Source organism: Hibiscus syriacus, unplaced genomic scaffold (genome assembly GCF_006381635.1).
Source record: "Hibiscus syriacus cultivar Baekdansim isolate YM2019G1 unplaced genomic scaffold, ASM638163v2 tig00112498_pilon, whole genome shotgun sequence".
Taxonomy (NCBI): Eukaryota; Viridiplantae; Streptophyta; class Magnoliopsida; order Malvales; family Malvaceae; genus Hibiscus; species Hibiscus syriacus.
In genome coordinates this window covers 1,779,022-1,792,807 of record NW_024063347.1, presented here as the reverse complement: position 1 = coordinate 1,792,807, position 13,786 = coordinate 1,779,022, and the positions used below count along the sequence as shown (strand labels likewise).

Genomic DNA, 13,786 nt, shown 5'->3' with positions numbered 1-13,786 from the left:
TCGCTCTTTATACAAATTCTATTTTTCTCAAGGCTTGCTTTTCATATTGTCAGTTGCCTCAAATGTCTTCATCATCAATGGCGGAACAACAGAAAATCCATCCCGTCCCAGACATTGAATCGCCGCCACAAACCTCCCCGACAGCCCCCTTGGTTCCCCTAGGCTCCACCAAATCCGACCTTGTTAACCCTGTCGAACAACATCATCAATCCAACTACTCCCATGTCCCTCCTATTAGCCATCCGAGACCTCCTAAGAAAAGAAGCAGCTGTTGTTGCAGGTGCTTGTGTTGGACACTCTCTATTCTACTGCTCCTAATCGGCATTATAGGCATCATAATCGGCATCTTATTCCTTGTTTTACGACCGAAGCTACCGTACTATTCAATCGACGGTCTGGAGGTAACGCAGTTAAGTCTCAGCTCAAATTCTAGCTTGTCTGCTAACCTCCACGTTAACTTCACCGCGAGAAACCCCAACAGAAGAATCGAGATTTATTACGAAGGAGGTAGCCATATAACCGTGTGGTACACCGAAACCCAACTATGCCGAGGGTCGATACCTAAATTCTACCAAGGTCATCGGAACACGACCGTGCTGGTTTTGCCAATGTCGGGACAAATCCAGAACGGTGCCGGCTTGTTGACGGCGCTGCAACAGCAGCAGCAGCAGACGGGGAACATACCTTTGTTGCTGAGGGCCAGACAGCCTGTGAGGATTAAGCTCGGGAGCCTAAAGCTCCCGGAAATGAAGTTCTTGGTTAGGTGCTGGTTAGTGGTGGATGCTTTATCTCCTAACAGGGCCATCAGAATTTCGAGTAGTAGCTGCAGCTTCAGGTTTAGGCTTTAGAACTCCAGTTTCTTATTTGCTCGGATTATATTACTTTATTGTTTATTTATTTTCTTTAAATTTTCATAAAAATGGAGGGTTTTTAGCGGGTTTTGTCCTCCATTACTGTAGTTACTACAAACTTTGGCTTGTTGGTACGTTTGTAAAAATACATATATTCTATTTATTCCCAGACCTGTATAATACAATTGTATTAATGTTCTTTTCAAAATCATTTTTCACAACTTCTCAAAAATTAATATTAAATGCTAAGAAGATATAAAAGAAATATATCCGATTTCTAGTCCTTGATAAATTGATGCTACGGAGTGACATGTTTCGTCTTCATTTGTGCATATTCTAATTTTGGTTGCTGCTGTGCGTTAGATAGGCCTGTAAATGAACTGAACGTTCAACGAATCGTTCATGAATCGTGCGGCGAGAAGTTCGTTTATGTGCGTTTATTTATTAAATGAACGAACATATTTTTTGTTCGTTTAATTAAATGAACAAACATGAACATATGTCTCATTCGTTCATTTACGTTCGTGAACGTTCGGTTATGTTCGTTTATGTTCGTTCGATTATGTTCGTTCGATTATGTTCGTTTATGTTCATTCATTTATGTTTAACACAATCTTCTTAAATCAATTTTGGTGACCAATTTGTAAGTATCTTAAAAATATTAATCTGATATTCTGATGACCAACTCCATAATTAACCCAATTTTATTTGGAGATTAAATCCAATATGTTAACCTGTGAGGCACCTCGCACTTATATTCATTTTCCCCCTTTTTTCCCAAACCTTATTGTTCACTGGAGAGTGGAGACGATCTCTGAAAGATTCAAAACAAGTTATATTATAGTGCAATATGAAGTTTTACAGGTCTGTTTTCATCTTTTTCTCTGTTTTATTTAACTTAATAGTTGATATGTAAAGTTATTGTGGGTATCTTCACATCTAAAACTTAAGAAAACATAATACTTCTTTCTAGAAATAGATGGGAAGATAAAGGTAAAAATCGGAAGTATATGAGCATCAGTAAAAAGAAAAATATATAGAATTTGCCAGAAAACAAAACAAATGTTTCTATGCAATTTCTGAAAAAGAGTGTAATAGCGGAAAATGATTGTTCATATGTAATCATGGAACACTAAGATAAATGTTATAGCGTTAAATTAAAGTCGTGTGAATCATTTAATATCTTTAAAAGATCGATCGAAATATTTGATATCTTCAAACATTTCATCACTGCTAATAAGCTCTTACGCTATTTATCACTGTAGATTTGGTTGATTTGCATTGTCGACTATTTTTCATGAAATAACAATGGAAGGTAGGGCCTCCAACGTTTATGTTCGTGTTCGTTTATGTTCATTTATTTATTAAATGAACGAACATGAACAAGTTATATTCCTTAATAAACGAACATGAACAAAAAAAAATTTGTTCATTTATGTTCATGTTCGTTTATTTATTAAATGAACGAACATGAACATACATTCGTTCGTGTGCGTTCGGTTCGTTTACAGGCCTAGCGTTAAAAAGTGGATGTAGGAACCAGAGATTTAAATAATGCTTCGTAATCGGAATAATGATCATTGTATAACGGTGAAAGTAATGTCCGAAATTATTATTGTACGATCGTAATATTCATAATGTAACTGAAAGCGTGACCATAACTGTAATTTAAATATCTAATAGTAACTAAACAGATAAATGTTATTTCATGCTGGTTGATTGTGTAGGGGAATTTTCGAAGTTTGAGCAAAAGTTGAACATACCAATTCTTGAAGGAAGCTGTATTTGCACAAGAGGCAGGAATGGGTAGGATCATTTGTAAGGACATATGGCTAATGCACGTGGACCTATTGGAGATGGGTCCATTGCTTGAACCAAATTCACATTTTTTGTTTCTTGTTTCAAACCCAATTAGCCCAAAGAAACATGTAAAAGAAAAAAAAACAAATTAAAGAAATTTATTAATAAAATGAATGGAGATTACATAGATCCCAACAAATAAAAAAACAAAACAAAACAAAATCCAATTACGATAAAACCTGTCACACCCCAAAATTGGGGTCAACATTTTAGTCTTGATAGATTATAATTTTTATTTGTTTTAATTTTAAATTTGAGACTAGATTGAATAAATGTCAATTTTAGAGTTTTTTTTCGAAAACCTTGTAAATTTTAGGGACAATTTTGTAAATTCTGAAAACTTTGGAGATCTTTCGTCTTATTAACTCATAAATGAATTTGAAATTTCAACTCCATTAAATCTCTAACCAGTTCCCTGTTTTTCGTTTTATATGTATTTGTATATTTTATTTATCAATTACTTTATTTTTATATATATTATAAAAGGCGAAAAGAAATTAGATAACTCATCTGTCGCCGGGTTAGAAATCCCTAAATCTTAATATATATATATATATATATATATATAGTTTCATTTGAACCTAAGCTGTTTCTCTAAAATTCTCACAATTTCATCGTTTCTCTAGAATATGTACCACGTTCCTCTCCGCAACAATTTTTACCCTTTTTTTTATTTTAATCGTGTTGTTGCAAAGTTGATCCATCTTCCAAGTCACGCCTAAACTAAATCCTGATATAGTTAATCGGAATGTTGACTACAGACCATGGCGGAGCGGCAGTTGAATGGAACCTTGATTTGAGTATAGCTTTGATATTTGTTTTTTTATTGATAGTTTGCATGTATTACCATGGTACAATCGTTTTAATTTTGTTTAATAGTTTTTCTATTTAATCTGAAATAATTAAATTCTGATAGATGTTGTGATGATGTATCTGATTTCTGTGTATATCTATCTGGTGCTATATTTGTTCTGTATTAGTTGTTTGATTGGTTGAATTTTGATTTGAAGTATGTTTGTTCTGTGTTATTATTGTATTAATTACAATTCGGATAAGTATGTTATGTGACACATATTATTTATCGGTTTCGTATTTATGCTATGCATTCGTATTTTGAAATTCATGTGAATGTTCTTACATTCGGATCAGATTAAAATTCGGATATATATATATTGATGCTATGTCATTATGTGTTGGGATTGATAGGGGAAGTTCAGTGCATCCGAGTGAATGTCACTTCGGATTCAATGGCTTAAACCTTTGTAACAGACCCTACTTCATATAGTGTGTAGTAAAGAGTAATTATGGGGACATACTCTTTGAATGGTGTGTGTTGTATGGATACATTACATTTGTATATTTATTCATGTACCATGAAAATTATGACTTGGACTGTGATTATACTTGTTGATTTTTTTTTCCTGAATCCTTTGTTTATTCACACATTTTGACCGCACTAAGCTGTATAGTTAACCTCTTTTATTTTTTCCTTTCAAATATTTAATGATGTTAGGACCAAACCGCCATATGATCATTAAAGTCTCATATTTAAATTACATATTTTTTTAATTATTTTCTGATAAAGTGATAATAACTATATAATTTATTTGAAAATATGATTTCAGATCTATTAAAAATTTTAATTAATATTTTGATTGTCATAACCATTTTTATAAAACAATTAAATATTATTTTTAAAACGATTATGACTTTTATTTTGAAAAATTGAGTATTTTGGATTAATTTGGATTAAATTGAATAGAGTCGCCATCAACCTTTGTGTTAGGTAGATTGAATACCTAAAAACGTTTTTTTAAAACAATTTTAAGAAAAATCATTTTTTAAGACAAGATTCGGTCTGCGTTACCAAAGATTCATTTAAATGGATTCGGGAGTCGGTTACGTGCGGGGAAGGGTAAACACTCCCACAACGCCCAAAAACTGGTACTGTGTCGCTTACACATCGTTGTAAATGGTGGAAATTATAAATCAAATATAAGGTTAAAATATGATCTATTTATCGAACGTTGATTAATTTGCTTCGAATTAAATAAATAGAGAAAATTCTTTGACTCGAAAAGAAATCTCGAAATTAGCAATCCTCCCTCGGGAAAGCTAACTCGTCTATTTCTTATCAATAAAAGAATATTCCCTCATCATTTATTTAAAATGCGAATTGAATATAGAAAAATCGATGTTTACATACAACAAAATAAATTGATTAACTAAAAATGAATCGAATATAAAATGTAGAATGAATATCGATAATTTGCATGAAATGAAATAAACTATTATTAAGAGACATTCATTGCAATGTTCAACTTAAAATGAAATGAATTAATAATTAGCAAAATACAATTGATTTATTTCAAGTTCGCATTTGGTTTGAATGTCATATTGGATTACATCACTTCGATCAAGTGGTGCTTTCCACGCCCATTCTATAAATCGATTCTCTTGAAAATATTCGCAATATTTAAATAAAGAAATACAATGTAAGCCAATATAAATATGCGAAACAAAATATTTATAACAAATAAAGTTGAACATATTAATTCACATATGATATAAATAAATACATAACATAAAAATAAGTACATACAAAAGGAATTGACATAAACACAAATCAATATTAAAATTACCAAATAAAATGATCAAAAATAAATATTTATAATAACAATGACTAACATGGTAATAATAACAACTTAAAGAGCTAAAACAACAAAAATAACAAAATTGGAGGACTAAAATAGTAATTACGTAAACCTAGGGGCTAAAATAAGAAAAACATAAATTTAAAGGACTAAACAGTAATTACGAAACAAACAGAGCCCAAATATAACATTAAAATACAAGTACTAGAAACCAAAATAACCCACAAATATTATTAAGGACTAAAATAAAATGAAAGTAAAACAGGCAAGCCATATTAGTATTTAACCCAATATATAAAAGCATTGACCAAAACACATTCAGAATCAAAGTACAGGGATTATAAACATAAATAAAACATGTATTTATTTTATATAGTAAATAATGACTAAAATAATAAAATTAAAAATATTATGTCCAAATTCAAATATCCATAACAATACACAAGACACTAGATCAGTAACCAAAATGAAATAATTACAAACATTGTTCCCCGAATTAAACATTTACAAAAATAATATAACCATACTAATAGGACTAACAAATAAATATAGAAAAATAAGTGCTTAAAATAGAATAAAGCAAAACATTTCATCATGATTAAACAAAAATATTACAAAGCCCGGGGGACTAATCGTGTAGTTAACCCACACGCTGATAACACGCATGCCCTGAACCCTCTAAACGACGTCGTTTTGAACAGTGCCAAAACGGCACCGTTCTGGCCCGAGTGCTTAAGCCCAAAATGAGGCTTCAACTCTCATCTCCCTCATTTCTCTCATCCTTCAGCAAACAGAGAGAGAGAAACTTAAACTCTCTCAATTCTCTCAAATGAAGAGAGAAAGACCACGGTGGCCGGAGGCGCCCACGGCGTGGCCGACGACGGCGCACGGTGGCCGGAGAAGGCCAAAGACCCCCAAAATCATCCTCTCATCTCCCTAAACTCAGAACCTCACCCCGTCTCACCTAGAATCCACCCTAACCCACTAGATCTAAGGTCTTTACCTCTCGATGTCTTTGAAATCCGGCGGCTCTTGGTGTTCCCAACCGGCTTTGAACCCACGGTGAGATCTCCTCTCTCTCTATTCTTCCTTTTTGCTGTTGGTTCCCCTTTTCGTTTGACTCTCTTTTTTCTTTTTTTTTTCTTTTCTGGAAACCCCCCCCAATGAATCCCCTGTCATCGCATGTATCTTTTTTTTATATCCTTGGCTGAGAATCATCATCTCCATTTGATAGGAATCATGTTCCTAGGCTCGGGTTAGTACCAAAAGCCAAATATTTAGGGATTTAGGACTTTTTTAATGGGTTTTCAGATTTGGTGAGATTTGAACTGTAGATGACATTTTCGGATTGATTTGGGTATTTTAAATTTAGAGTTTTGATTTGTTTACTATTTCCTTTGATTGGTTTGATTTGGAACTGATGGGGTTACTGTTGGCGCAGGTGGGAGCAGTCGGCGGCAGCAGAGGATACAGGCGGCGGCCAACGTTAGGGCTCAGAACTATGGTTAGGGTTTCAGACCCTAAATAGCTCTTGATCTAGACCGTTGGATCGGTCCAGATCTAACGGTCTGAATGATGCGGCGCTGGGCAAGAGAAGATGAAACCCTAATGTCTAAGGTTGCTGAGTCGGGCTGGGTTTGGGTCAGCAGATGGGTCTGATCCTGGACGCTGGGCTGACTGGGTTAATGTACTGGGCCTCAAAAATTGGCCTGCAAAAATAATAATAATAATAATTAAACATAATAATAATAACAATAATAATAATAATTAAAATTAGATAGAAAAGACCCGGACAAAAACGGGTGTCTACAGCTGCCCCTCTTTGCACATTCTTGTGTTAACAAGAATAGGGCAAAGACGACAAGACATCACGTTTTTGTATGGTTCTCTCCCTCTTAAACTTAGAAATTGGATAATGTTGGTTGTTGGGGACGACACTGCTCATACGTGATGAAGAGTTCGGGTCGTCTAAGGGTGACACAGTTCCTACGTGATGAGGAGATTTGGTCGGTGGATGACACGGCTCATACGTGATGAAGAGATCTGGTCGGAGAAAGACACGGCTCATACGTGATGAAGAGTTCTGGCCATCTAAAGGTGATAATACGGTTCCTACGTGATGAGGACGGCTGGTTATCTAAGGGTGACACGGCTCCTACGTGATGAGGAGATCTGGTCAGCTGATGACACGGCTCATACGTGATGAAGAGTTCTGGCCATCTAAAGGTGATAACACGGTTCCTACGTGATGAGGACGGCTGGTTATCTATGGTTGACACGGCTCCTACGTGATGAAGAGCTCTGGTCTGGGGATGACACGGTTCCTACATGATGAGGACGGCTGGCCATCTTTAGGATTTATGGTTTCAAGAGAAACCAAATCAAAGATTTGTTTCAAAAGAAACAAACCCAAAGATGATATTTTAAAAGCAACTGTCTCAAAAGAGACCAAATTCGTTTTAAGGGAAACGACTCAAAGATGACATTTAAAGGGAAACTGTCTCGTGCAAGACAAAATTCGTTTTTAAGGGAATTGATCTCAAAGATGTTTGTTGTGTTTCAAGGGAAACAAATTCAAAGATGGTAAATTTTGTTTTCCAAACAAACTCAAAGATTTTTCTCAAAGAAACTGTCTCGAGAGACACAAAATTTTGTTTCCAAAGAAAGAGATTCAATGATTTTTTTCAAAAGAAATTATCTTAAGAGATAAAATTTTGTTTCAAAAGAAACATACTCAAAGATGAATCACATCTTAAGTGAGACCAAATTTGTTTCAAATGAAACAATCTCAAAAGTTAGTTTTTCATTAGAAATTGTCTCAAGAGAGACAACATTTGTTTTTAAAAAAATAGACTCAAAGATGATTTTGTTAAGAGAAACAAACTCAAAGATTTTCAAAATGAACATATTAAAAGATTTACTTCAAGAGAAACTGTCTCAAGAGATACAAAATTCATTTTAAGAGAAACAGATTCAAAGATTTTTTTTCAAAAGAAATTATCTTAAGAGATAAAATTTTGTTTCCAAAGAAACAAACTCAAAGATTTTTGTTTCAAAAGAAACTATCTTAAGAGAGACAAAATTTTGTTTCCAAAGAAACAAACTCAAAGATTTTTCGAAAAGAAACAATCTCAAATTTTTTTTTTTTTTTTTTTTTTTTTTTACAAAATTGTCTCAAGAGAGACAAAACTTTGTTTCAGACTCAAGGATTTTTCACGAAATTGTCTCAAGAGAGACAAAACTTTGTTTCAAAATAAATAGACTGAAAGATTTTTCAAAAGAAACAACTCAAAGATATTTATTCAAAAGGAACAAACTCCAAGATTTTTATTCAAAAGGAACAAACTCAAAGATTTTTTTCAAGAGAAACTGTCTCAAGAGACAAAAATCGTTTTTAAAAAATATTGTCGATTTTGTTTATATGGAAATAATCTCAAGGGTGTTTTGAAAAGTGTTTATTTTGTTTCAAATGAAACAATTTCAGGATTTGTTAAAAGGGAAAACTGTCTCGTGCGAGACAAATCAGCTTTGAAAATCTCAAGTGATATTAATTTTGCTTTAAGTACAACAACCTTGAAATTTGTATTATGAGAGAAAATGATGTCTCAAGCGAGATGAAATTTGCTTTAAGATATAGTCTCAAATGAGACCAAATTTGTTTTTATAGAAATTGTCTCAAGCGAGACAAAGTTTGTTTTTGAGAAAACGATCTCAAGTGAGATCCACTTTGTTTAATGTGAAACAAATTCGAAATTTGGATCTCAAAGGGAAAAGGTCTCAAGCGAGACAAAATTTGTTTTGAAAGAAACAACAATCTAAGGTGAGATTAATTTTGTTTTAAGTGAATCAAATTCAAAATTTGTATCTCAAAGGAAAAATGTCTCAAGCGAGACGCAATTTGTTTTAAAATTCTCAAAATTTGTGGAAAAATGTCTCAAGCGAGACGTAATTTGTTTTAAAGAGAATGTTGTCTCAAGCGAGACAAAATAAAATTTGTTTTTTTTTTTTTAAATTCTCAAAATTTGTGGGAAAATATCTCAAGTGAGACAAAAATTTTGTTTCAAGAAAAACACCCTCAAAGGCGATAAAAAGTCTGTTTGTTCATGCATGTTGAGGAAATGTCTTGATTGTTGACTTCAGGAAGCCCAAATCATTGTTTCTGCAAGTTAGACATCTGGTCATTTCCGAGCTTTGATTTCCTGAGAGATCAAAATGATGCATTTTTGACTGACTATATTGGATGTTATGATGGATGTCAAGATGAAATTTATTTGATTTTTTTGTCCAATTTATCCCCACGTGAGGAGAAAAATGTCTTTAATATATATGATGATAAATGTTTGATGCAAATTTTATGTATTATGTATGTATGTGTATATATGTATATATGTATGTATGAATTGATGTATGTATATATGTATGTATGAGTTGATGTATGTTTCTCAATCTGTAAGGAGGATGGTTGCGAGAGCAGTCTTCACTCTATCATTGATTCAGCTTGTCTGCATTTCCACTAGAGTGTACTCTTGCAAACTTAGACCTGAGACAATTTGTTTTCCTTGCCCCATCAAATTTTGCCCCAGCTTCGATATTGAGTTTCAGATAGATATTTTTTTAATTCCAAGATACGCCTCCAGAGAGATTATCTTGTTTGAAAATGTTTTTCTTCTTCTTTTATTTTCAAAAGTCTGAAAATATCAATAGTTTTGAAAAATGTTTAATCAAAAGTTTTGAAAATATTGCTCTTTTCAAGGTTTCACAATTGACAAATCATAAAACAAGAGTTCATTGGATATCAAAGAATTAATTACTCTTTTAATCCTTCAATAAATTATAGCTATTTGACAAGTGTCAAGATCAATGCTATCTTTGAGAGATGGTTAAGTAAGGGAGGATAAAAAAGTCTCAAGTGGTTGTTGTTGGTCAAAAGTATAGTGTTCTTATTTATTTGATGTTCTCTGATCTGATGGAGTAGCTTCTGTACTCAGTTATTGGAAGTGTTCTCTGACTCCCAACTCTCATGTTCTCATTCATGTAGTGATGCCTCATCAAGGGATTTGAGCAATCGTCTCCTATGTAATAATCTTCATATTCGAGCCGCCCTTTCAGGTTTTCAACTCGAATCCTCCTTTGGTTTCAAGACGTTACTCAGAATTTACGTCTTGAACCCCCCTTTGCTATTTTTTATCTATCATGCATTAAAAATTTTAGAAAACCTTTTGTAAATAAAAGATTAATCCTGATGAGCGGGATGAAAACTGTAGATAGTCTCTTCTGTTTAGAAATCCATGTATGATTAGAAGGGACTTGTAAGGCACGTAATGTAGGTCATGGTTCAGGGTTATGAAAGAAAGGGATAAAAGGCCCAAACATGTGTTTTAAGGGTATTTGAACCAAGGATCAATTAACTCTGATGCCTTCGATATTGTTTTGCTCAATTTGAATCTACTCGCATGTCTTTCTCTTGATGTCTTATGATCTTCGAGTCAAATGATTCTAGAGTTATTGTGTTTGATTAATCTCACGGTTTTAAGCTCAATGCGTCATTTAAGTCAGGAGACTCTTTGTCTGTGTTCTTTGTCTTCTTTTGTTCTTTGCTTTTTCTTTGATTTTTGCTTTGATTTTTCTCTTTGCTCTTTGTTTTTTTTTTCTTTGGTTTGATCTTTGCACTCTGCGTCTGGTTCACCTTTCGGTATCTCATTTGGATCAATTTTCTTCACTCAGATTTTCTTCACATTGCCCCCCAGTGTGGAGGGTGATCCTTGGTTAGGGTTGAATCAAAAGAAAATATCATTCAGGCTCAAAGGGGACACAAGGGATATATTTTCTCCTTTTGTGAAGGGATAAAGAAAGAAAGCCGTTCATCATCTCATACACAGAAGTCCTTGCAGAAGAGGTATCCCCAAGGGATAGATTTTCAGGATTAATTTTTATTTAAATGAAAACAGTAATTAATGCATGATAGAATTATTTGGAATGAATTCTATTTTTTTCTTCGCTTCTTGCTCTCAACATGTCTCAATTGCTCATGCTCGTCTTCAGAAAATTGATGCGAGATGCCCCACACTGTGTCTTCTTTGTAGGAAGATTTATGTTCAAGTAAACATCTTGTACTCAATGTCTGTAGGTTTTATTGGTAGAAAATGTTGGTTTTACGTCTAAGAAGACGATGGTGACTTTATTGGCTCAAAGAAAGGTATGGGTATGACTTTTGTGTCTCAAAAAAAATAAATACAGTGTTTCAAGGTGGAAAGAATGTTTCAAGGCCTTAAAGAGAGGGAATGTTTCAAGGTCGAAAATAATATTTCAAGGTCCCAAAGAGATAGAATGTCAAAAAATTGGTTATTTGGTAGTGACCAGGAATTATTTCGGGTAAAAATCGAGAGATTTTATTTTAAGGTTTTAGACAGGATAAAATAGGTCTAATCTTGCCCTATGTCAAAAATCTATAATTCTTGAAGAATTAAAAGGATTCCTAACTCATTTGATATTCAAAGAACTAAAGATTAAAATTTGTTCAATTATTTAACCTTAGAAAGTAGCATAATTTCAATCATTAAAAAATATTTGTGAAAATATTAAAGAAGGAAAAAAAACCGAGTTCAAACAAAACTATGCTCTCAGTGCAAGTGGTAGATGCAATGGCCCCATTTTTCTTTGATTGTACATGCCCCTGAATCCATTATGTTCTGGATCTTGCACTTCAGTGCCTTACAATTTTCAGTAGTATGCCCTGAGATCCCAATGTGATAATTGTATATGGCGTTAATATCATGGCCTTCAGGATATGGGCCAGTTCGTGGTTTGGATTGAACTGGAATCACCAGGTTGTTCTCAATTAGCGCTGGGAGCAATTCCTCATACGTCATCGGAATCGGATTGATGCGACAGAATGCCTCACGAGGTTTGGTCCCCAGAATAGCTAAATAAGATCCTTCAATGTTAATATCATCTCTTTCCTCATTGTTGGAACGACTAGTGCCTCCTATCTGGCCATTCTTGACTGCTCTTTCGATCATTTCTCCACACATGACAATGTCAGAAAAACTCTAAGTGGCAACCCCTATCATGTAATCGATATATGGAGACTTCAATGTATCGATGAATAGAGTGATAAACTCTCTTTCAGTCATGGGTGGATGCACTTGAGATGCGACATCCCTCCATCGTTGAGCATATTGTCGGAAACTCTCATAATTCTTCATCCCCATATTCTGAAGCATTGTTCGATCGGGGGCCATATCAATCATGTGCTTGTATTGGCCCAGAAAAGCACTAACCAAATCCCTCCAGGAGCGGACTTGAGAACGACTCAGTTGGTGGTACCACCTTGAAGCAGGTCCAATCAAACTGTCTTGAAAACAGTGGATCAACATCTGATCATTGTTAGTGTATCCAGTCATTCTTCGAATAAACATCGTGAGGTGGGCATTGGGGCAACTGGTTCCCCTGTACTCTTCAAACTCGGGCATCTTGAATTTGGGCGGGAGCACCAAGTTGGGAACTAGTACTAGTTCTGTTGCATCCATCCCGTTGTGAGAGGTTTGTCCTCTCATTCCCTGAAATGTCTCTCTGCACCACTGTTTCAGATTCTCTGGGATCTCGTTCTTGGCTCTTCTCGTCGCTTGGTGACTAGGAATCCTGTTGGACGAGATAAATGGTTGTGAATTAGCCTGTGCTTTCACACATTTAACTGTTTCACGGGTCAATGAAATCTTTTCTTTGCCTTTTTCTTGGTTGAGCTCAGCCATCTTTGCTACCATTTGGTCAACTAGATCTTTTTGGTTTTGCAAGATACGATCCACGGTGGTCTTTTGCATCTGCTCCATTTTAACCTCCCACTCAACTTGCATCTTTTGCAAACTCTCGTTCAGCTCTTTCTTTAATTCCTCAAACTTTGCATCCATTCTCAGTACTGTGTGAATGCAATTGCACAGTTAGAAGTGCTTCCTCAAAGTTTCCAGCAAGGTATGATTAATGCATGTAAACATGCTTAAATGAATGTTATGCAATATGCAACGATGCAAATGCAAATGCAGAAATGTGGATCCCAACAATGAATATTTTAGAACAATTTTCACCAGAAATAAAAGTTTTCACATTACAAGACAGTCCACTTTACAGACTTGACTTCTCTTAGATGTTGAATCTGAAATGGGTCGCTGCTTCATCTTGGATCTTGATCCTTGAAAATGATGCCCCTCAAGCGTTTTGTAAACAGACTCTTTTAATGCCCCGGCGATGCTGAAGTCAGTGCATCACTCTTCGATGAATAACGTCGGAACGATCGTAAATAATAGTCTACTGCTGGATTAATCCCCAGACTTCAGTCTTAAATGTTGCACGATCTTCGAGCTCACTGCTTTGTCTCGGATCTTTGTATTTGGAACTGATGCCCCTAAAGCATTCTGTAACCTAACT

At 34.5% G+C, this 13,786-nt stretch overlaps 1 protein-coding gene across 1 annotated transcript; it reads left to right on the top strand.

Moving 5' to 3' along the window:
- Positions 1 to 62: 62 nt before the first annotated feature.
- Positions 63 to 933, top strand: LOC120180550 (NDR1/HIN1-like protein 6). The gene has a single exon (XM_039185860.1). It carries the CDS (start codon positions 63 to 65, stop codon positions 846 to 848), a length of 786 nt encoding a protein of 261 aa, XP_039041791.1. The 3' UTR covers positions 849 to 933.
- Positions 934 to 13,786: the final 12,853 nt, after the last annotated feature.

Excerpts from the sequence above, each read along its gene's own strand:
- LOC120180550 (XM_039185860.1), top strand. The coding sequence starts at position 63 with ATGTCTTCATCATCAATGGCGGAACAACAGAAAATCCATCCCGTCCCA.